This window comes from Thunnus albacares, chromosome 5, assembly GCF_914725855.1.
Source record: "Thunnus albacares chromosome 5, fThuAlb1.1, whole genome shotgun sequence".
NCBI classification, from domain to species: Eukaryota; Metazoa; Chordata; class Actinopteri; order Scombriformes; family Scombridae; genus Thunnus; species Thunnus albacares.
In genome coordinates, this window is record NC_058110.1 from 21,299,804 (window position 1) to 21,321,703 (window position 21,900).

General features: G+C 40.2%; 1 protein-coding gene across 2 annotated transcripts in view; it reads left to right on the forward strand.

Moving 5' to 3' along the window:
* The window catches only part of samd10b (sterile alpha motif domain containing 10b), a 54,218-nt gene that overhangs the window by 24,063 nt on the left and 8,255 nt on the right, over positions 1 to 21,900 (forward strand). For both annotated transcript variants that reach the window (XM_044350615.1, XM_044350614.1), the window contains exons 2-4: positions 977 to 1,161; positions 14,044 to 14,212; positions 20,944 to 21,084. In XM_044350615.1, the coding sequence (XP_044206550.1) occupies positions 977 to 1,161; positions 14,044 to 14,212; positions 20,944 to 21,084 (495 nt within the window). The remainder of the gene's footprint in view (positions 1 to 976; positions 1,162 to 14,043; positions 14,213 to 20,943; positions 21,085 to 21,900) is intronic.

The window sequence follows — 21,900 nt, forward strand, 5'->3', positions numbered from 1 at the left end:
AAGTGTATTAGTGGTGTATAATGCTGTACTACAGTGTGCAATTATCTTTCCTACTATTCCTCCTCCACCATAGTGTTACTTTAACTGTAAGAAACCTGGTTACATGTATCCTTGACATACCAAATTTCAGGTTTCTCTTCTCCTTGTTTGCATGATGTTTAAAAAAAATCAGGAAACTACCGAAAGCCAACAATAACCAGGTGTGTCTCTCACACACTCCCTTGAGCTTTTCCCCCCACTGTCTTCTTTCTGTTGTCTGGCTGATGTGCAGTCGTATTCTCTTTTATCATTCACATTACTAATGGATTAGTGCCTAGGTAAAGGGAGCAATGACTGTTTTTGTCCCTGTGAAAATAAATCCACTGCCACAGATGAGCAACCGCAGTACAGTAGCTTGTTCAACTCGATGTAAACTGCAGATGACGCCCCGTGGCGCCAGAACTGCACTCTGACCCTGTATTGACAACTTGTCTGCTTCACTGGCATTGTCTCGCAGCTAACACTCAGTCCTGAGAGGAAAGGAGGGAAGGATAGACAGAGATAGTGAAGAAAAAAAAAACATCAAATATTCATGATGTAGGATTTAAATAATCAAGGACTAATCTAGCAAGAGAGACACAATTCCAAAATATTATGCACTGCCTCTGTGAATATGCACTCAGCATAATTGGAGATCACATTGGAGTAGCTCTGCTGCCCACCACCATCACCAAACAGCCATCTGTTTGTAGCTGTATGAGAGTCAGTACTCAGAGCGTGTAATCTGGAGTGAATGCAGCCTGTTAAGCTCTTAGAGGATTATCAATCATTTATTTTGTAGTTGTTTTTTTTGGTGTTCCTGTTGCTCGGTTCATAGACAATGTGTATGCAAACCCCTTAAACAAAGACAAAACAAAGTGAGCACTTATCTGTGTTCTCCCTCTGCTTATCTCATTCTGTTTTTCTCTCCTCCCGCTCTTGTTTTCTGTCCTCTCAGCGGCGTCCAGCTTCAGTTTTTGCCGTGCCTCCCTGGAGCACACGGTGTCTGCTGAGGAACTGAGCTACCAGCTGCCACGTCGCGCCGGAGGCAGCAACCTGACCTGGCACGACGGCCGCGGCCAGAAGACAGCACACACACGCACAGTCAAACTGCTGCAGCAGCCCGGCACAGAGGGCATCCAGGTATAAAGACAGCCGTGTGGAGGAATGTTTTCACTGCATGTAAATAAATTTCAAAATGCGTTTTTGCCCACAAAATTTAGCCCTGAAATAACTTGTTTCAGCCAAGGAGGGTTCTGCTCAGTACTGAACAATTTGGACCATAACAAACAGAAAGCTTCTGAGGCATCCTCTTCTGGGCCATCCTTGGTTTCACTGGTGAAGCAATCTGCTGTGAAATGCTTTGTGCATAATCTGTCACTGATTTTGGGTTCTTGAAAAGGAATAAATTCCAGCCACTGGGCAATCATAGCAGCATAGGAAAAGAAAATATGGCTTATTTTTGCCAAAGTCTAAAAAAAGGGATTTTAAGAATAATCACATTTTACACTATAGGTTGGGGTGAATGCAGCCAGTTCCACATTGGGATAGTGTTTACTTTTTTATAACTATTTTTGTTATAGTTTAAGGCATAATTTGCCTTTATTTTGAACTTTTGCCTTCATATATTTTTTTCTTATCAACAAATCAACTTTTTAGAACCATTCAAAGCAATCAAACATTTTCCATGTGTCTAGAGATTATGCAGCTCAAGGCAAAGGGTGCTAGATGAATCATTAAAGGATAGCCTCACAAATGTGTCTTTACATAACTGTCAGGTTCCCATATGAACACTGAAAGAGGTTTTGATTACTGTAATTATTCCTCATGTTCATACTGGCCATTAAGAGATCCCTTCCTATTCCCACTTATAGTAAAAGCACGATTTTATTGTAAGTGATGTGAGACATAGTCCAAAGTCCTCGTTCTGTGCAAATGTGTATTCCAAAGTTTATCTGAGGCTAATATGAGGCTTCAGCCATCTAAATTAGTCATTACAGGTAACGATAAAACAAAGATTTATGCCAAGCAGCTATGTGGGCATAGTGATCACCTGGCTTGTTATTTCAACTACAACATAACTCATTCAAAATTGTTTTATGTTATAACAGAATTTATAATTAATATTATGGTTCACTTCTCTTATTTTGTATGAAATTACATCACAGTCAAATATTTTAATGAAGTAGTTTGAACACTTTTTGTCTAGGTAGCTTAGTTAAGAAAACATTATTTCCCTTGAGGGGAGCTTTGTAATTTAATATCGTCCTGCGTGAATTCACTGGTAGCTCATAAACGTTATATTCAAAGCAACCTCTCTAGCTGTATGAGAGAGAGAGTGGTACATGAAGCTGTCCTGACACAGGGGGAAAAGCCGTATGTACACTGGGGCAGATAAACTGTTCTCATCAGAAAGACAAGAGAGCACATTAGTCCAACAGCGCCAGTGCTACTTCTCTAACTGTCAAATCTCAGCGGTAGCAGGAAGTCTAATTGATTTATCTTGTACATAACGGTGTCTGGTCTCACCTGAGCTTTTGGTAGATGCCACCAGAGAGAAATTGGTTATGTAACAGGGGAGAGGTACAAGAGCTGTTACCTCACTGCTTGTGATGTAACGGTGCTTGTTCGTACAAGGGAGCGCATACTGCATAGAAAGTGTGCTTTCTAAGACAGAAATATACATCAAATACTATTATGCCCTATATCTTATATGTCTAAAATTCTCATTTAGTTCTGAGATGTGTTTCTCCCCAAAGCTCAGCATCAGCTTTAACAGAACTGACTGGTATACACACAGAGGATATGAAAGTCATTTCAGTGCTGATTGCTCTCGGTGAGGAATGCAGGCAGTCTGCCGGGTGGCCCAATGTCTCAGCCGTATAATGTAAGCATAGGAGCCAGAGCATCATTTACTTTCACACATTGCTCTTGTGCAAAATGGAAACCCATCTGTGCAGCACCAGAGAGAGGCAAAACATAGAGGAAAAAAAAGTCTATTTTAAGGCATTCCGCCTGTGTTTGACCTAAAATAGCACATGACACAACAGCCTCCTTTTCTGGCTCCTGCTTCTCACATGAAAGAGAGCGGATAGCCCAGTGGAGGTCATTTGTTTAGTCTCCCTGCTGCCTTTAAGAAAGTTTGCAACTATGAGGCTTTAAGATGTACATATGCACTGCAGGAGTGTTCAATAATTCATAAGAGTGGCCCCTCAGCTATAATAGCTATAAAAGGCTTAATAAAAGACGAGTGGGAAGCTGTTTCCATGTGATTACACAGACTGGATAATTAAACCTCCTCTATACCATGAGAAGTAAGGCTTATCATTTCCTTGTGGCAACAAGCCTCTTTATGCATTATTCAACAAATGAGAGAGCAGTCCAGCTCTCTCTGATGTGTTTGTGTGTGTCTGTGCATTCACACGTTTCTTCAGTGCCCATTTGTGCATCTGTAATTTTAAGCACCTGTGTATATGGGCGTGCACGTGCCTGTGTGTGTGTGTGTGTGTGTTTGTGTGTGAGAGCTGTGTGGATTGGTGTTTTTGCGTCCAGTTCTCTCAGGAGTAATGATTAGATTATTCTCCATTACACTGGTTGTGCACACATCAGCTCTAATGAGGGAGCCAGTAAAGTGAAACACAGCACAGCTTCTGTATATAAGGTGGGACCTGGGGAATCTTTCTTATCTGTTTAACAAAGCTAATATAACACATTATACACTTCAGAAACTCCCATCCTGCGAGGGGCACACACACACAAATATGTTGATGCAGACCAGACAGTCAGGGGAGACACGAAATAGCGACAGCAGCGAGGGAGAAGAGAAATCTTAGACTGGTGTTCATGCATGCACAAACCTGGCTCACCAAAGATGCTCCCAGCATCAAAGCATTTATTTGCAAATTTGAAACAATTAGTCCATTAGTCGATCGACAGAAAATTAATCAGCAACTATTCAAGCAAAAATGTCAAACATGTCCTGGTTTCAGCATCATCATTTTGATGATTTGCTGCTTATCTCTATTTTTATATCATTATAAATTGAATATTTTGAGATATTACTGTCGATTGGACAAAACCAGACATTTAAGGATGTCATCTTGGATTCTAGGAAAATGTGATGGCCATTTTTTGCTATTTTTTGTCACCTTATAGACCAAACAACTAATCTATTAATTGAGAAAATAATCAGCAGATTAATCCATAATGAGAATAGTTGTCAGTTGCAGCCCTACTGACCAAGTAGGTACACATAAATGGATGCAAATGTATCTATTCCAAGTACACTGTATATGTTTTCTCATTCACAATGCAATATTTAGCATATAACATTGGTTTTACTTGAAAAAGGAGAGAAAATACCAACAAGATGAAATAATACCATTTGTTCCCTGTGTAGTGGTCCATTTTCAGTACATTTCTGGAAATGAAAGTGAGTGTCTTGAAACAAGACAGAATAAGACTTATTGCTGCACCAGAAGGTGTACTTAAAACAAATTCATTTATACAGGTAAAATAATGTGGCAGCTTAAATGATTTGTTAAAACAGAGTTATATACTCATTTGTGTTACATTGCTGCAGGTGAACCTGTAAGCAGACCTATCTACTAATAGGATTTTTCCAAATAATGAGTCATTGTGTATTTTGCACACCTTCTGTGCCATCCTTGCATTGGCTGTTGTTTGGATAGCCAGATGGGGCAAAGGGAGGGGTTTGTGGATGGCTCATTTTGCTGTCTGACACACAGCTTGTGGGTGAACCTTTAGATGAGACTGGGGAATAGGTGGAATAACAGAGACACAATTTAGGCAGTAACAGCAGCCACTGTGCCCTCTTTTTACTATATCAGGACCAAGCTTGTTGCAGAAAGTAAGGCCCTTATTCACCAATTTGCCATGTTGGGCGGGCGAATGAGATAGACCAGTATGTGATTATTTTTCCTTCCTCATTACAGAACACAGTGGCTGACCTTCTCAGCTGACACCAACACAAAGCAGTCGACCAACGGAGAGAAACCACACAAGTATACTACACAAAACCTTCAAACCTTGACCACTCTATGCCAGGAAATACACCTTAGATTGTTAGGGTGGTTGTCTCCAGTCGAGCTCATTATTTGGCCACCAATTAGATTAGTACATGGAATCCAGCATTAGTTACTGTTGTTGTGATTGTACTGCTTGTCTGCTTTGGTAATGCTAGTCGAACAACGCCATTAAAATAGTGTCAAACTCCACTAAACGGGCACTACTGTGGTGACATCAACATCCCAGTGTCAGCTCTGTGCCACTGCTCCGTCATATTCACCATCATGCATACAATGTGTAGTATCCTATGAGTACAGTTTATATTGTCATTGTGTACCCAAATACTGAGCTGTAATCTGCTTTTACACATTAGATGTCAACATATGCATGGTATATTGCAGGCTGCATTCATGATTGCAATGTTGGTCTGTCTGTCAGTTGGTACACCACTTTGGTCCAGACTATTTAATGGATTAGCACATTGTACAGACATTTATATTCCCCAGAGATTGACATTTTGGGCTTTTAGTGAAATGTCTTAACAACTGTTAACTAGATCGCCATGATATTTAGTACACACATTGATGCCCCACTTATAATCACTTAGGTCAATTAATTGTCCAATACTTTGTTTTATGATCAAGTACCAGCAAAACAAATGAAATTCCAATGAGTTGTACTTCCTGTGTAGTGCTAATTAGAAAATGTGAGCATAATAACATGCTAAAGTAAGATAGTGAACATAGTAAACATACCTCCTGAACATCGTTGTTAGCATGTGTGCCTAAATACAGCCTCACAAAGCCGTCAGCTGTAGATTCTTAGTCTTGTTACAATGCTGTATGTTTGGCCCTTTAATTTGAACACTATAACCTAAGTGATTTACTTTTTATACTATGTTTTTATATAAGTTTTGCTGAGTTTGGCCAGTTCTTCTCAATGCCATTCAGTGTGGGCAGTTGATGCTATAGTATTTCACCAGAAAAACTACCGCATTGATTGTTCAAAAGTTCAAATCAGCTTATGTTTTCCTGATAAGCAACCTCTTGTCATGCAAATAATGATTGTCCTCTCTCAGAAGCAAAGGTGGAAGTAGCATGATATTTTTATGCAAAAGAAAACTCAGGGAGGAAGTCAGCTGGATGGTTAGGCACACAAAGTGTCTAACTTTGCCACCAGAGGAGGTTGGCATCATGACTCCTTGCAACAGTTTGTTTCTTGTAACCATGACCACAATCTAACCTTAACCAAGAAGTTTTATTTCCTTAAACTTAACCAAACTTCATAGAGATGGCACATCAGAAAACGTTTATATGAATCCTTTTTGGGTCATTTTGTAATGCACTGACAAACAACCCATTTTGTTGTTATCCTGCCAATAGGGGCACCAGATCAGACAATGCTGGAGGCATTATCTTGGTTGCTGCTGGTGGCTGGTGTAGTGATGATGCAGTGAACGCTGGAGATTTAAAAGACACAGTGGAAAGAGAAAAATATGAGAGCTGCAGGGCACTGGGGCAGAAATGTTTTAGCCTGCATTGTCCTTGTCCTGCCACTCAGTGATGTGTTGCTTTGTCCGAGACACATGTTTGACTCATACTAAATAGAGAGCTTTGTGAAAATCCCATCTGGCCCTTTGTCCTCCCACTGAGAGCCCGCTCACCAGACATTTACACACTCCAAGTCCTGAGGACAACCAAAGGCAGAGTTGTACGAAGCTAATGGATGTTGACAGTTCACTCACACACACACACACACACACACACACACACACACATATACTCACTTGCGCAGGAACAGTCGAGTAGACAGTCCCAAATTCTCACATATAAACATTTTGAGAATCACAAACGCACTCAAACACACATACAGTATGTGCCAGGCTAGACTGAGCAGCGAGAGACACAAGGGCGCTAAATGATGCAATAGAAACTGCCAGGGACAAAGGGGAGGATTTGGAGCGACTGGGAGGAGAGGAATGAAGGGTAAGATGAAATGAGAAGTTGGAGAGAGAGGTATGAGGGAGATATGACAGATCATGTGTCAAGATCTGTCAGGGTCTTTGGGATTGGAGAGACAGATTGACGATCTGATTTTATAATGACAGCAGAGAAAGAGATAGATTGGTACAGTAAGTGAGGAGATAGAAAGAGATAGTTGTTAGGTCAGACAGGAGAGCATACAGGGAAAATAGAGGAGGAGTGTTTAGTATCCTGTGGAGAGATGAAGTGACAGCAAGAGAAGATGCAGAGCAGAGAGGGAAAGGCAGGTGTGAGCTACAGTACATGATGAGCATACAATAAAGCATTGATTCACTCAGTCAAATACACAGGCAAACACACACACACACACACACACACACACATTCAGATTTTGACTGCTAATTGGCGTAGCGACATTGATCAATCTGAGGCAGGGTCTGGATGGGCAAAGACAGAGGGAGGCATCGGAGAAGAGGTGGTCACAAAGAGTGAATTTTAAGGATTCCTCACGCTCCCCTGACTTTGGGCTAATCCCTGATTCAGCTACAGTGAGAGACAGGGCATGCACACACATGCACACACACACACACAGTAACACAGGCACTAAAATGGACAGAAAGCAGTTCAGTACTCAGAAGTCAAGGCAGAAGAAAGGAGGAAACAAGAGAAAGGGAGGACAGGGAGGGAGGGAGGGTGGCAGGCAGGCAGAGGATAAAATTTATGAGGAGCGTGTGTGTGGGGTGTGTGGGGGGGGGGTGAGGGACATGATAGAACAAAGTAAGCAGGGAAGGACAAATAAGCTGTTCGAGGATACAAACAGAATGATCAATAGAGAAGTGCAGAGAAAAGTCACAGTATGTGGAGTAGGAAGGGAGAGCTATGTAAGGAAACAGGAAGACGGAGAATAATTCAGACAGAGCATGTCTTTGTTGAATACATAGTGACACCTAAAATTTTTAGCCACCGCAATTCATCAAGGGTATTTGTGTGGATTGCCATTAATATTAATTAACACTTGCATTGATGTGTGATCTACACTTGCAGCCCGTATTTGACTTTTCATTCACCTTGTACCTCCCAGGATATTTTTAAATGTTGGGAAATATACAGTATTTGCTTGCTTGCTAAGAGGTAGATGAGAAAATTGATTCCACTGTCATATCTGTATGCAGCTAGCTAGGTTAGCCTACCATAAAGAGGGAAAAAGGGGGAGACAGTTAGCCTGTCAGAAGTTGGCAAACAAAATCCTCCTACTAGCACCTTTAAAGCTATACAAATTAACACTCACTCACAAAAAAGTTAAGTGTAAAAACGACAGTTAATGGGTTTATAAGGTTGTAAGGTAATGTGCCAGACTATTTCTTGGCCAGGCGCAATGAGAAGTTGTAATGAGGTCTTCATTAACAAGAACAAGAGCTTTAGAGATGCAGGTGCAAATTTTGTTACCTTTGGACAGAGCCAGGCTAGCTGTTTCCTCGTTTCCAGCCTTCAATCTTCACGCTAAGCTGAGCAAAGCTACCAGGCTGCTGCCTGTAGCTTCATTTTTAACGTAGGCTACAGATATAAAAGTGATATTGGTCTTCTCATGTTTCTTGCTCTCTGCAAGAAAGCGAATATTTTTCTAAATGTCACCCTTTTCATTTAAAGGTAATTGTCTGTGTTCCTGCTTTCTCATTTGTTTTTTCAAAGTGTTTGCTTCTTCTCACTGTTTGATTTTAAATCCAGTTTGTAAGGATTGAACAGTTAAACGCAGCTGACTTTGGCTCACTGTCCCAGCCTTTTTGGTGCTGATTGCAACATATTAATGCATGCACCTTCCCCCACTTTCTAATCCTCTTCTCTATCTTCCATCTCTCATTAGACTTCCGCTCCATATACAGCTTCCACTTTGCCTATATGCCTCCACTTCCCCTCAGCTCCATCTCCTCCCCTCTTCTCCTGTACGTAATGAATGAGGGAGCTCCTCCCGCTGGACAGAAGTAGGTCTTGGGAGGAGTGGGAGAGCTAGTAAAGGGTGAACAGGGACGACAGGGAACTGGCCAGAGGAGATACACTCTGATGGATGGCCGTAAAAACGGCGCAAGAGGAGTTAGAGAGGAAAAAGAAAGAAGGAGGGGTGATGGGGAGCTATCATTCCATTTCCCTTCTGTCTGCTTCTTGATGATGAAGGCCATTACTCACGTAGAGTACCCCACTCCCCCTCATGATGCCTTCTCTTTCTTTTTGTCTTTCTTTGTCTGTCTTTGTTCTACCGTTCTACCCTGCCTATCAGTCTGTCATTTTTCTTTATCTTCTTTGTAGTTTACTCAATTTTTCATGACGTACACTGTACCATTAAATAAATGTGAGACACGAAAGATTCAATAATTAATCAATACGACTGGCATTCATACACAAAGATCTATATCTGTTCACAAGATTTGTTGTGGGTACTATGAAAACCTGTAAAATGATCCCTCAGTGGGTCTCAAGGACATTTTATTTGTTCTGTGATGATGAAGTGCCCCTGTAGTGAAGCCACTATTAAAGATAAGTTATTACAGTTTGTTGGGTCATCCTTTTGGAAGCATATATACACTATTTATTAAACTTTATTTTCTCATAAATAGGTCCCTGGATTATTATGAACCTGCCATCTGAATCTTTAACTGGACTATTTGATAGTGTTGATTTATGTATCAACGTTATGGGTTTTCGAGCCAGCAGGGAAATCTGCTCTTGCTCTCCTCTTCACTGGTAAGTGCAACACACATAGGAAGAGTCACATAGGCAGCACACATGTCAATTGACGCACACACACACACACTACACACGAAAGAAGTAGTCACAGTACTACACAATAGATGTGTTGATCCAGGGAGGGGTTATGATAAAACTACTGCTTTTCTGGCCAGTTGAGGCACATCCACGTTGAGAAGTGTCAGCTTTGGATGATGCACAATGTTGCTGGTGTGTGTTTTTGGTGTGTGCTGCCCATTACTGTGTACAATCACATCATTTTAACATAATTTTGCCAATCATCCTTTTTTATGTAACACAATCCTCTGCAGTTCCATGTAAAAAATGTTATGTATCCCTTATTAAAGTGATAATAATTAATAATTAAAGTATTATTAATAAGCACTGAAAAACAAAAAAATAACATACCCTTACTCTTATCACCACTCATAACACCCACACTGCTATTCTATCCTGTTACCTTGACCTATCTATCATCATATATTAAAAAGTCATATTTTAAGGAAATATATCATAGAAACAATAATTGAAAGTGAGATGACCTACAGTTAACTGGCATCTGTTTAACTTGGACTGTGCAGCCAAAAATACTGTAAACTCACTCAAAATAAACTCACATCCCCTCACAAGTAAAAGAAAATCCCTCTATTTTTTTCTGTGAATCCCTCCAGGTGAGAAGATTACGACCTTTCTGGTTGGCCCTCAGAGAGCAAACAGCAGGTTCTGTTGCCTTTCACTTGATTTAAAGATCTATTTGCTGTGTTAAATTTACCATACTTAATGATTGTCCAGGCACTTGCAGCCCCCACTCACTCCAATATTTACTTGACTATGTCAATATGAGGATTGTAAAGATGATAGGGGCTAAATCAGCAGGCTTGCAGCTTCACTGCAGGCAGAAGTAATGTCCATCCAAAGATGAGGGAGCATTTTTACCCTCTCTTGTCCACACTTAATCATGCAGAAGAGCAAGCATTTCCACACCTTCCCCCACTCAATCTCAATTAATGATGGGGTGAGCAGTAAATTTGGGTTATTAAAATGGCTTCAGCGCCCCATTGAGTCGGGGTAGAAGTATGTGTGTAATTAGGAAACGAGCAAACACACTGGAGCGGAGAAACGGAGTTGTTTTCAATTAAGGCCTACAAAGCAGAACACACTTAGCAAGTGGACCAGCCAGAACTTGATAGGGCTGATTGGTGCTTAAATTGACAGGAGGAGATCTCATTACAGCAGCTGGCAAAGATGTAAATAGTTATGAACCTGTGTCTTTTATACAGTATATTGAAATGTGAAGGTGTTCTGCGAGTTGGTCTTTGTGTCATTAACTAATAAGTGGCAGGGAGAACATTGTATGTTAAGCTATAAGAGTGCATGCAAGTTGCATTTGTATGTATGACATTTCAGCATACATAATCCCATTAAATGCAGTCAGTTATGGAGTGGAACGTTTGGCAGCAGTTCTGTGTTTTTCTGTTGAAAATCAGCCAAAGCCTTTGTTGTAGAGTTGGCTCAGTCAGAGCATGAATGAATGGATTAGATATGAGAGTAAGTCACACAAGAGAAAGGGAGCTGAGGGGACAAGGGAGATGGTTGTGCTTTTCTGTCCATATGAACTGGTTGTGACTTTATTAATGTCCATAATAATATGGCCGTGACACACAAAGAAAAGCCGGCTGTCTCAACTTTCAGGGGTCACAGAAAGGTGTTTAAAGAAAAGAGAGAGAGAGCAAAATTTAGTATGCGAGGAGAAGAGATGTCTTTTCAAGTAACAGAAACATAAAGATGACAGAGTCACACTAATGCTGGGCTGACTGCATAATGAAGGTGCTGCTGTCAGAAAAATTACCCCCGGAAACAAACCATACCAGCCACCAACCACACTGTCGTTGCCCATGCTGATAGAAACAATATATGGAATGTAATTACTGTATCAAGATATGTTGTTGACAAAGGGGCAAAGTGCCACTCTGTACATAATTAGAATAATGTGAGAGAAAATATAAAATATGGTGATGCAGGGGAAATAGCGGCTTTGCATCCTTCTCTCTAAATTAGGGTTGAAAGGTGAAAAACATCTGTTTGCCCTTCAGTGCCTGCAAGCTTTTAAACCTTGTGTTCCCAGTTAATTTGGGTAACATTCAAGCTAATTTAAATGCATTTCATTGTTTTCGCTAATAATTTCATATGCGCATAAGAGCAGGCTAACCTTCTCTTAAGTGGTTAAAGGAAACATGTACATTTTTGGCTTAACGTACAGAATCTGATAAGTGAGAGATACAATACTGCAGGCTACACAATACTGTATAGACCCTTAATAAGCTGCTTTCCATTAAAGGACTTTATGTGAACTCTGCACAATTTCGATTTGTGATATACCAGACTACCAGAAGGGATTTTGTTGCAAACTGTGGTGTTAGAATGCATCATCCCAGCTAATTTCACATTACTGAGAGAATCCAGCATGTTGCATAATTAAGTAAGCCAGAGCGATTACAAGGTGATTATCTTTTTAAAAAGCAATAAAAAAGCAATGTTCCAACTTGTGTCGTATTGCACCTCAGAAAATTAAAAAGCAAATATAGCTGCAAGCAGCAATAATCAGGGCCCAAACAGATTGCGACAAATTACAAAATTTGACATTTTTGGAGTAGAAGACCAGATACAGATGACTTGAGAGATTAAAATGATGAAATAATTTTGACTCTAGGCTAAGCTGTTTTCAAGATAATTGCGAAAACATAAACCTGATTATTACAGTGTTACATTGAGGTCAATGAGTGTCTTTATATGTGCCTGAGTAGTGGCTGGAATTTGCAACCCACCTGCCAATTTTTGGTGATTCCAGATCTTACGGTTTTTGCTGCACAAACACTTTTAGCAAAGATAGGATAGGCAACATTTGACTTAATAAGCACTTGAAAACATATTACACACATTGCTGGCAAGTTGGACCTGTCCAACTGGGGCTTCATACCCTGTATCTTTGTGTCATGGTCACAAGATTAACCCCTGGACTATCAACTTGCTGGTTAACAAGCCATCTTTTGTTTTCACAACCTCAAAGTTGAATACAACGGAAGTCTATGGGATTTAATGCAGCTGAAGTTCAAATATTCACCAAAATTACAGATTTACAGATAAATAGCTGAAACACTAATCACATGATTGTTATCAACAAAGAAATGTTTTGTGATATTTTCATGAAGATTACATGATGCTAGGCTGGATTCAAACCAGTAACAAGGCATGTGTTTAAACCACTGGACCATCAGGAGAGCACAGGTGTCACTGACAGCAATTGACACAAAACATTAACTTACTTCTGCGTACAACAAAGTACTGCATTGAAGTGAATGAGAGTGAATAACTTTGATGAATGAAGTGTGTGTGATGCGTGCAAACAAAACACAAAACCTAACCCATCTGGCTGGTGCAGGCCTGGGAGGATGACAAGAGAAAGAGGTTAACAAAGAAGCCACAGCTGCCCAGGTGCAGATAGTTTCCTGACGCCCTCTCCAACCAAGCCCATGGGCTCCTGAGCCAGGAACCAAACCAACCTCACACACAAAAGGCAGTGAGAGGGACATCACAAAACTTTAAAAATTCACAACAATTTAATTGTTGGGATTACAATTCTGCGTTCTGAAATTGGGTGAAATAGAAAATGTTATGTTCACAGTATAAATTACAGTAAGACACTTATATCACTGAGAACACCAGTGATATTTAGTATCCAAAGAAGAAAAAGAAATTTGGTAGTTGATCAACAAAGTCTGTAGATGATCCTGACTAAGTTTTGGGATGATTGCCCTACGGTTTCTTACGAGTTCTTGAAAATGTTTTTGAGAAAATTGAGAAAAAGTTGCAAAATTTGTCATTTTTTGAGCAGAAAACCATCAGAGCAAAGACGCAGAAGAATTGAGAGGTTTAAATGATGGCATAATTTTGACTCCAGGCCAAGCCATTTTCCAGATAATTGCAAAAATGTAAACTTGATTGTTACAGCGCCACCTTGAGGTCAATGAGTATCATTTTAAGTGCCTGAGTAGTGGGTGGAATTTGCAACCCACCTGCCAATTTTGGTGACTTTGCTGCTCCAACACTTTTAGCAGAGAAAAATGAAGAGGAAGAACAACAGGGCTCCAGCAGTGAACGCCGCTGCTTGGACCCTTAAATACACTCAATGGCTTTGTCTTCCTAATTCTTTAAATGCACATACAGTGCACATGCTATATCAGTTAATATAAACTTCTCTGCTTCTTGTGTGTTTCAGTTGCGACCGGGTGAAGCCTTCACTGTGTACCACACCAGCCCAACGCTGTCCAGTCTGTCCAAACCTGTGGTGCTGTGGACTCAGCAGGACGTCTGCAAGTGGCTTAAAAAACACTGTCCTCACAACTACCTGACCTATGTAGAGGCCTTCTCCCATCATGCAATCACAGGTACTGTACAGTGCACAACACATGAAGATGCATGTACACAAAAGTGTCTGATTGGGCTTTCTTTGTTGTAATTAGAGCAAATTTGCATCTTTGCCACTATAAATAGTGCAGAAATGATGAAAAACTGACAAATAAGTCTTGAAGAGGGTGTTTCTTGATGGTGATATCTTCAGACCTTGTTCACTGACCTCTGCTCCCATTAATAAGCACAGCAGTGATGCTTCTGTGGACTAAGTTATTGCAAACCAATGCCATAAAAGGCTTACCAAATCTCACGCAAGTTTTATTTTTAGGTTTGTGGTTCCACAGCTTAGCTTTTTCAAGTGGAAACAGGTTTACACCCAAATCTCTCCAAAGGAGATTTAAAAGGCATTCATGTGAGGTAACGAAAGGAGCGCAGCCTATTTTCAGTGAAGAAAAGAAAAGCTGCGGGAAAAATGGTGGGTTATCGTGTTTCAAGTTCAAACAACACCCTCTGCCACACACAGAGATACATGTGCATTTATTTGATAGCTTGCCCACACAAACTCATGTGATTGCATATACACACAAACCAAACCAATAGACACACATGAGCAGGTGCGTACAAATGTGTACACACTCACGCAAACACACATGTATTCTCACATATCCTCAGCCTTTACAGACCAGACTGTTGAGCAGTTTCTCTTTTGCAGAGAACAGATTGCTGTTCTGTGCTGAGTAGGGTCAGCCACCACTCAATTACATTTGCATACACACACAGGCACATACATACACATTGGCTTTGGGTTTACAATGCCGCCACCGCCGCATAATTACACAAGCTCTGAACTGATGATTTTTATTTATGTATTCTCAAACAAAGAGAGGGAGACAGAGAGGCTTAGATCCAATTATCCTTATGTATTCACTTGCTGATATCCAGCTGGATTTAATTTTGTCTGGTTTATGAGCGCCAGTGTTTTCTTGTGCAAATGTTGGGTGAATATGTCTTTTTGTTGTTGACGCATATGGCCAATATCAAAGAATCACATCCATAAATGTTCTGCATACGAATTCTCTGCCTGATTCACACACAGAAGGATGTTGGATCTGACCAACAGTCGAGAAATGGATTCTCTGTCTGTATCATCTTAGTTCAGTGACCCAAAAGTAACTGCGTCTCTCTCTCAGTCTCTCGGTGAGGGCACCATTACAGCGGAGCAAGCTGCCTGAGGAGATCAGTGTAGTGTTCTCCAGTGTTCTTCAGTGTCTCTTGCATTTATATTTAATTTATGCATCAAGATTCATACTATCATCTTTTGTAATTATTTATTCATTTTATCAGCTCTGTTTTTTATTTCTCTGTCCTACATTTTCCCCTAATATCATTATTATCAGTAGACCAGGTTAAGAAAGAAAGGTTAACAAAATCACTTTTTAAGCCATTACAATTTTTAGGCAGATGGCCGCCCACTTAGAGCTCAGTTCTGATTGAGGTTTCTTCCTGTTAAAGAGGAGTTTTTCCTTGCCGCTGTCACCAAATGCTTGACTTGACTTGACTAGATAATCAGTGAGAAAATCAGAAGTCTGCACAGCAGTTTAATTCAATCAGGTGCTTGTGATTGACAGGAAATATACTGTCAGGGTGCGTATGAAATATGACGATAATAGTTATTAATTACTTATAAGATTAGCCCTTTGCATGCTAAATACATGATTAACTATAATGCACTGCTATTCATTACACTTCTTTGAAGAATATTGTAGGTGCTGTAGTTTAATGTATCTCAACATGTTATACATCCTGCTTATAGCTTCATGCATCAGTATTAATAACCCTGTCATACAGTAATATAACACTCTGAAATGAGCTATTTGGCATAATGAGTATTTTACAGGTAATGTTTTGGATGCAGGTATTTTTTTACTACTTTTCCTTAAGTAAAAGGTTCTGAATACTTCCTACACCACCACAGTAGACTTTCAGCACAGTATAAACTATGGATCAGATTATATTTTATGTAATATTGGCAGGCTGTGAAAGTTTAATGCTTGGCAGTGAAAATCGTGGCATGCTGTGTTAGTGATTTAGTGGCAGAAGCCCAGTTTTGACCTGATATTAATAATCTGATTTGTATTTAGATTAGTTCTCAGAATAATGACACCTGATCATGTGGTGTGCATTCACACCAGGTGTTTTTATTTTATGCATTTTATTTTGCTATCTACATTCTGCCTGCGTTGTTATAGGAAATTGCGAACACACTGTAGGTCAGCAGGGTCGAAGACTTCAGCTGTCAGACAGTCAATAAACCGTCACCTGCTGTCCTCAGCTCATGTACGGATACTTTCTCATGACTGCAAGCTACGTGGATTGCATTTACAGACTCAGATCTGATCACAAAGCACCTCCAGATGTGGTCTTGCAGCCTGGATTGCATTCCAGCTGCTGTTGCATGAATGTACACCTTGAATTTATATTAAATTTTCCTTATCCAGATAAAATACCCCAATACAGGTCACAGTTTTATACCAGGTGTAAATAGCAGATAGGGCAGATATAGAGAGAACATACAGTGTTTAGAACATATGCTGAAAGTGAAATAAAAGTGACTGATGGCCAAATAGCTACATACTTAACCTTGATGCTACTGTGCAAGCTGACAGAAATGTAATATAGTATGTAAGCCTTCAGGGAACATATGCACTGAATTGGTCAACCATCAAAGATTTAATCTAAAGGTTGTTCTTTAATAAAGAAGTCTCCTTCCCTCCTGTATTGCTTTTGAGACTGTTTTAAGAGTCATTATTGTCCTAGCCAAGGCAGAAATGCTTCCCATTTGCCCACCGACATTGTTAATAAGCAATTTATTTTGAAGCCAAATTGAGAGAAGCGATCTCTATTGAAACAGCTTTGTTTTTGTGTCTCTTTTCTCCCTTTGACAGCGCTACTTTCCCTGTCTGCAGGCAATTATTAAGAGCTGTATTAAGTCTGTCTGAGGGGAATTGATTCGAGCTCCATTCATCTGCTTTGTCTCATTTGTGCACACACACACAGAGACCAAGGGCAGTGGTTTTTCTAGGAGGTACTGGTACTGCTGTTGGCAAGCACACACAAGAGGGCTGCAGGGGAGATGAGTTGAAGAGGTTGGTGAAGTTTGCGTGTATGCAGGCACAGAACTGTGTGTGGTGTGTGTGTGTGTGTGTGTGTGTGTGTCTGTGTGTGTCTGTGTGTGATTGTAAAAGAATAACTGATACTGTGCGGAAAATGAATGGAAAATGATTGTTGTTGTATCCCTGAGGTAGTTGTGCTCACACAAAATGGACTGTTCCACTCTATGTGCTAGAAACAGAAAGCACCTGGACTCTGAGGAGAGGTAAATAATCTGTCTTTAAACCACATGTGCACACGCATGCATACACACATACACATGTCCATTAGACCATTATGAAAGCTAACTGGTTTATCATGGCTTTGTCTCTCGAGGAGTGGAGCCTTGCCCACAGTAGATGTAGCTATTGTCTGTATTGTTTCAGCCCATCTGGTTGTAAGGCAAGGACTGGCTGACAGTTCTTTCCTCGTTTGGCTTTCCTATTTCCAGTGGGAGCTATATATCATATCTCAAAGAGTTGTAAAGGGGACGAGAAAACAAAAATCATGATTATTTCTGCTTCCTGACATAATGTTTAGTTGTCTGTCTGAATTTTCTAGACGTTCAATACTCTCATCAAATGTGTTCTTCAGGCCAAAATTCAGTTTACCTCCAGAGGGTACATATAGCTATATGCGCAGTGGTGTGGTTAAAAAAAAGAAAAGATTGGAATAGACAGAGCTGCGGTTTGATTTGTGAGAGTGCAGCAGTCAGCAGATGAGTCAAATGAGTCATACAGTTGCAAACATGCGAAGACTGTCAATAAGTCTGGCCACATAAACCGTGAAAAAAAAAGGTTTCAGTCGTAGAATATGGAATTGTTAGACTCACAAGGACAACAGATATTACGAAACACCCCAAACCATTTTTGTTTTGAGTATTGTGGTATTGTAATTGTATTCGTTTTAGTTTTAGTTTTAGTTTTAGTTTTAGGCGGTTTCATGGCGATTATTACTTTACAGCTTGCTTAGAGCCTCTTAGATTTGCTTTTACAGATGGTTTCAGAAGCACCTAGCCTTACCATGGGCCCCTATTCACTGAGGGTCAGTCTACCATACTATTGCACATAAAAATCCATCTTTCACCCTGCTGCCTTTCTTATGAAATATGACTACCAACTCTCTATTAAGGATATTTATATTTCATGGGCTCAGGAAAGGGACAGAGGACATGGTACTATAATTCTCCTTTATTTTACCTTCCTTCTGTTCTGTTTCCATCTTTCTTTTTTTCTCTTGCACTCTTCCCAAAGACATGCTTATTAGCTGCTGTGGATAAATGTGTGGAACAACAAACATGGTTTAATAATTGTATCCCATTATCTACATTTTGAGTCTGTGTGTGTGTGAGAGAGAGAGAGAAAGAGACTGTTTACTATGTGTATGAAGTACATAACTTGGTATATAATGCACAGATACAGAAATGGAGAGAAAGACACAGATACAGAGGATGTACTGATGTCCAACGGAAGGAAACAGGAATGGGTGGAATGATATGGAGAGTGAGCTGCATGAGTAATGAGTCTAATTATGATTTGGGCATCGTACAGAGCTGCTGCAGGTATGATGGATTCCTCTTCTGTCTGCACCAGTGAAGGACATAGCTCCCCTACCTGTAGTAGTGTGTATGTGTGTGTGTGCGTGTGTGTGTGTGTGTGTGTGTGTGCGTGTGTGTGTGTGCGTGCGTGTGTGTGTGAGTGTGTGTGTGTGTGTGTGCTTCAACATACATGTATGTGTAAGTTTTTTTTGTCGCCTCTGTGTTTGTTTGAGTGCAGCCTGGTTGTAAAAGCTGTTTACTGTGGGTAATGGTATGTTAAATGCGGCTGTCCCCAGGGTTAACTGCCAAACTCTGTAGTAAAACTCAGCCCCAGAAAACAGCCAGCTTTAGTAAGCCTCACCATGCCAGACTCTTTACTGCTACTGACTGGAAGGCTACAGCATGGATATAAATTAGACAGTGAATCTAGGAGCTAACACAGAAATACACTCATGCATATTTGCACACAAAATGCCACACATACAGTTGAAAACACACTCTCAACATAGGCAAGATGTAGGCTCTCACATTCAAACCAAATGGCTATTTTAAGTCTCTTATCCCTGTGAAATCCATGTGAAGATTGGGAGGAAACCCACTTCCACACAAAGGGCTGTGTTTTGAGTATGGAGAGGGCTGCACCTAGCTCTCACAGACAGAATCAGTATTTAATGGGGATGTCTGTTGATACTGTAGCACATAACTTTTTAAGGACACCAGGATGTTGAATCCCATCTGGAGCACAACTGTGTCTGTATTTTAGGTTAACATCTCAATATAATTTTATTCTCTATATAGTATATGGTGCCAAATAAAGGGAGCGTACTCTGCTGTTTTGTGGTTTTGACACATTCACACTGGACTGCTCATAGATAAATTAGCTCTCTAGTAAATTATTTTACCATCTGGTTAACTGTTGATTACAACCCGCTTTGTAGGAGCTTAAATGCAGTTTTGACTAATTAGCATGCAATAATTTAAGTTCATATGTAAAACAGCAGTAATTTACATGGTTCATTAATGTAGAAGGAATTGAAAGGAATATTTACAGTATTTACAGACTGATGTATTTACAGTTCATATTTACATAAGGCAACAAGTTAATTGAATCCTTGCACTTAAAATGTGCATGGATAATTTAAAATGCATAAAATCTCATTTATGGGAATAGGTGATTATGATGGTTGCTTCCTAGCAACTGCGCACCATCAGTTGTCTTTTGATACTCTCGAGGGTTGGTAATCTCGAGGCAGTCAGGCAAGCGGAGAGTGGAGCCACACATTTTTATGACCTCTCTTTTTCTCTTTCATCAACGTTTCTCGCTTGAATTTGGTTCAGTAATTTGATAACTTTGGAAATGGACAATTGATCTGTAGCAATTATTTTTTGTGTCGAAGTGAACAGTTCAACTTTACTGAGTAGTCCTGTGGATTTTTTGATGTGGATAAGGATGAGGGGAATCATTAGAGCGTCAAGCTAAGGCTTCATTCATTGAAAACCTACACACTTTATTAAAGATGTTTCAGTCCTCAGACCTTTATCAGGTAAAATCTATACAAGCAAACACTAGTACCAGATAAATGTAAACATAGCCAGGTAAAAACCACCCTCTTGTAACCTCTAATTGGTGTTTTTTCCCAGGCTATGTTTACATATACATGATACAGGTGCTGCTGAATTTTAACCGATGAAGGTCTGAGGACTGAAACATTGTTAAACTCCACACTAAATTTTGTGAGGAAAAACATTAAAAACATCATAAGAACAAATGTTGCTACATCACTGTTATATAGGGTGCGAAAAAAAGGATGTTGTGACCACCAGTTACTCTTTAATAAAGTCAGTACAAATGATCAACAGTGTGCATTTTTTGAGGGGTCTCTCATAGTCAGAGCTTATTGTCCGACATACCTCTCTGGAGAGCAAGAGCTTTGTAGCAAGTTTTACCATATGTTTGACTGAAATGGCAAATATACCTAGAATAAATCATATTACTGAGGTTTCTTTGTAATATTAATGCTATGCAAAGAGGGCTAAATTAATGGATAAATCTAACCCACTCGTGGCTTCTCCTGGCAGGACGGGCGTTGCTGCGTTTGAACGGGGAGAAGCTGGAGAGGATGGGAATTGTCCAGGAGACGCTGAGGCAGGAGGTCCTCCAACAAGTCCTCCAGCTTCAGGTCAGAGAGGAGGTCCGCAACCTGCAACTCCTTAGTAGAAGTAAGTAACGAGGCAGTGTGCGTGAGTAACCATGTGTCTGTGCATTTCTGTGTGTATTTGTGTTTCTGTGTGTTTATGTAGAAGAGAGGGAAAGATGAAGAGAGGGAAAGATAAAGAAACTTTCAAACAGTCGGAGATCATTTGGGTTTGGGTAAATTGGTAGGAGGCAGCCTGAGACCATGCATGCCTGCTGTGACATACGTGGAGATGGGCATCAAAGTGCAATTGTTTGTGGCTGTGTGTGTGGTTGTATTGATGGGAGCTCTTGATTTGCTGCCCTCCCTCAGAATGATGGCTTCGGTAAACACTTTTATTATCCAGCCATCAATAAACTGGCCCAGTCAATCACAGCTGACCTGAATTCAGCAGTTGACGTGGCTTGCTCCTTGCAAGCCTGTTTTGGCTGTTGTGGGTGGTTGTTTTCTGTGTCTATTGATGGCTATGAGTCAACAAAATGTCCACACAATGTCCTTTCTCTGTATAAAACTGGATTGTGAATGTTCCCTGGAGATTTTTTCAAATCTTGGCACCAAAATGTTCCCTGCGGGCACCAAGATGAATATAGGTACCTATCGATTGTAAGAAAAGTTATCCAAAAATGTGCTGCAAATATATGTTTTTAGAACTCTTCAAAGGTACTTTGACTCTGATAAATACATATTTAATGTTATGATAGATTTTGTATTGAGAGCCAAATGTATGGAGAGCCTATTTTATTCAGGTTTTCCTTTGAGCACCATAATCATATATAGGCCAAAAGATCATGGCCTATATTCAGCAGCAGCATACTGGCTGAGCTCATTCCTCAAATGAGAG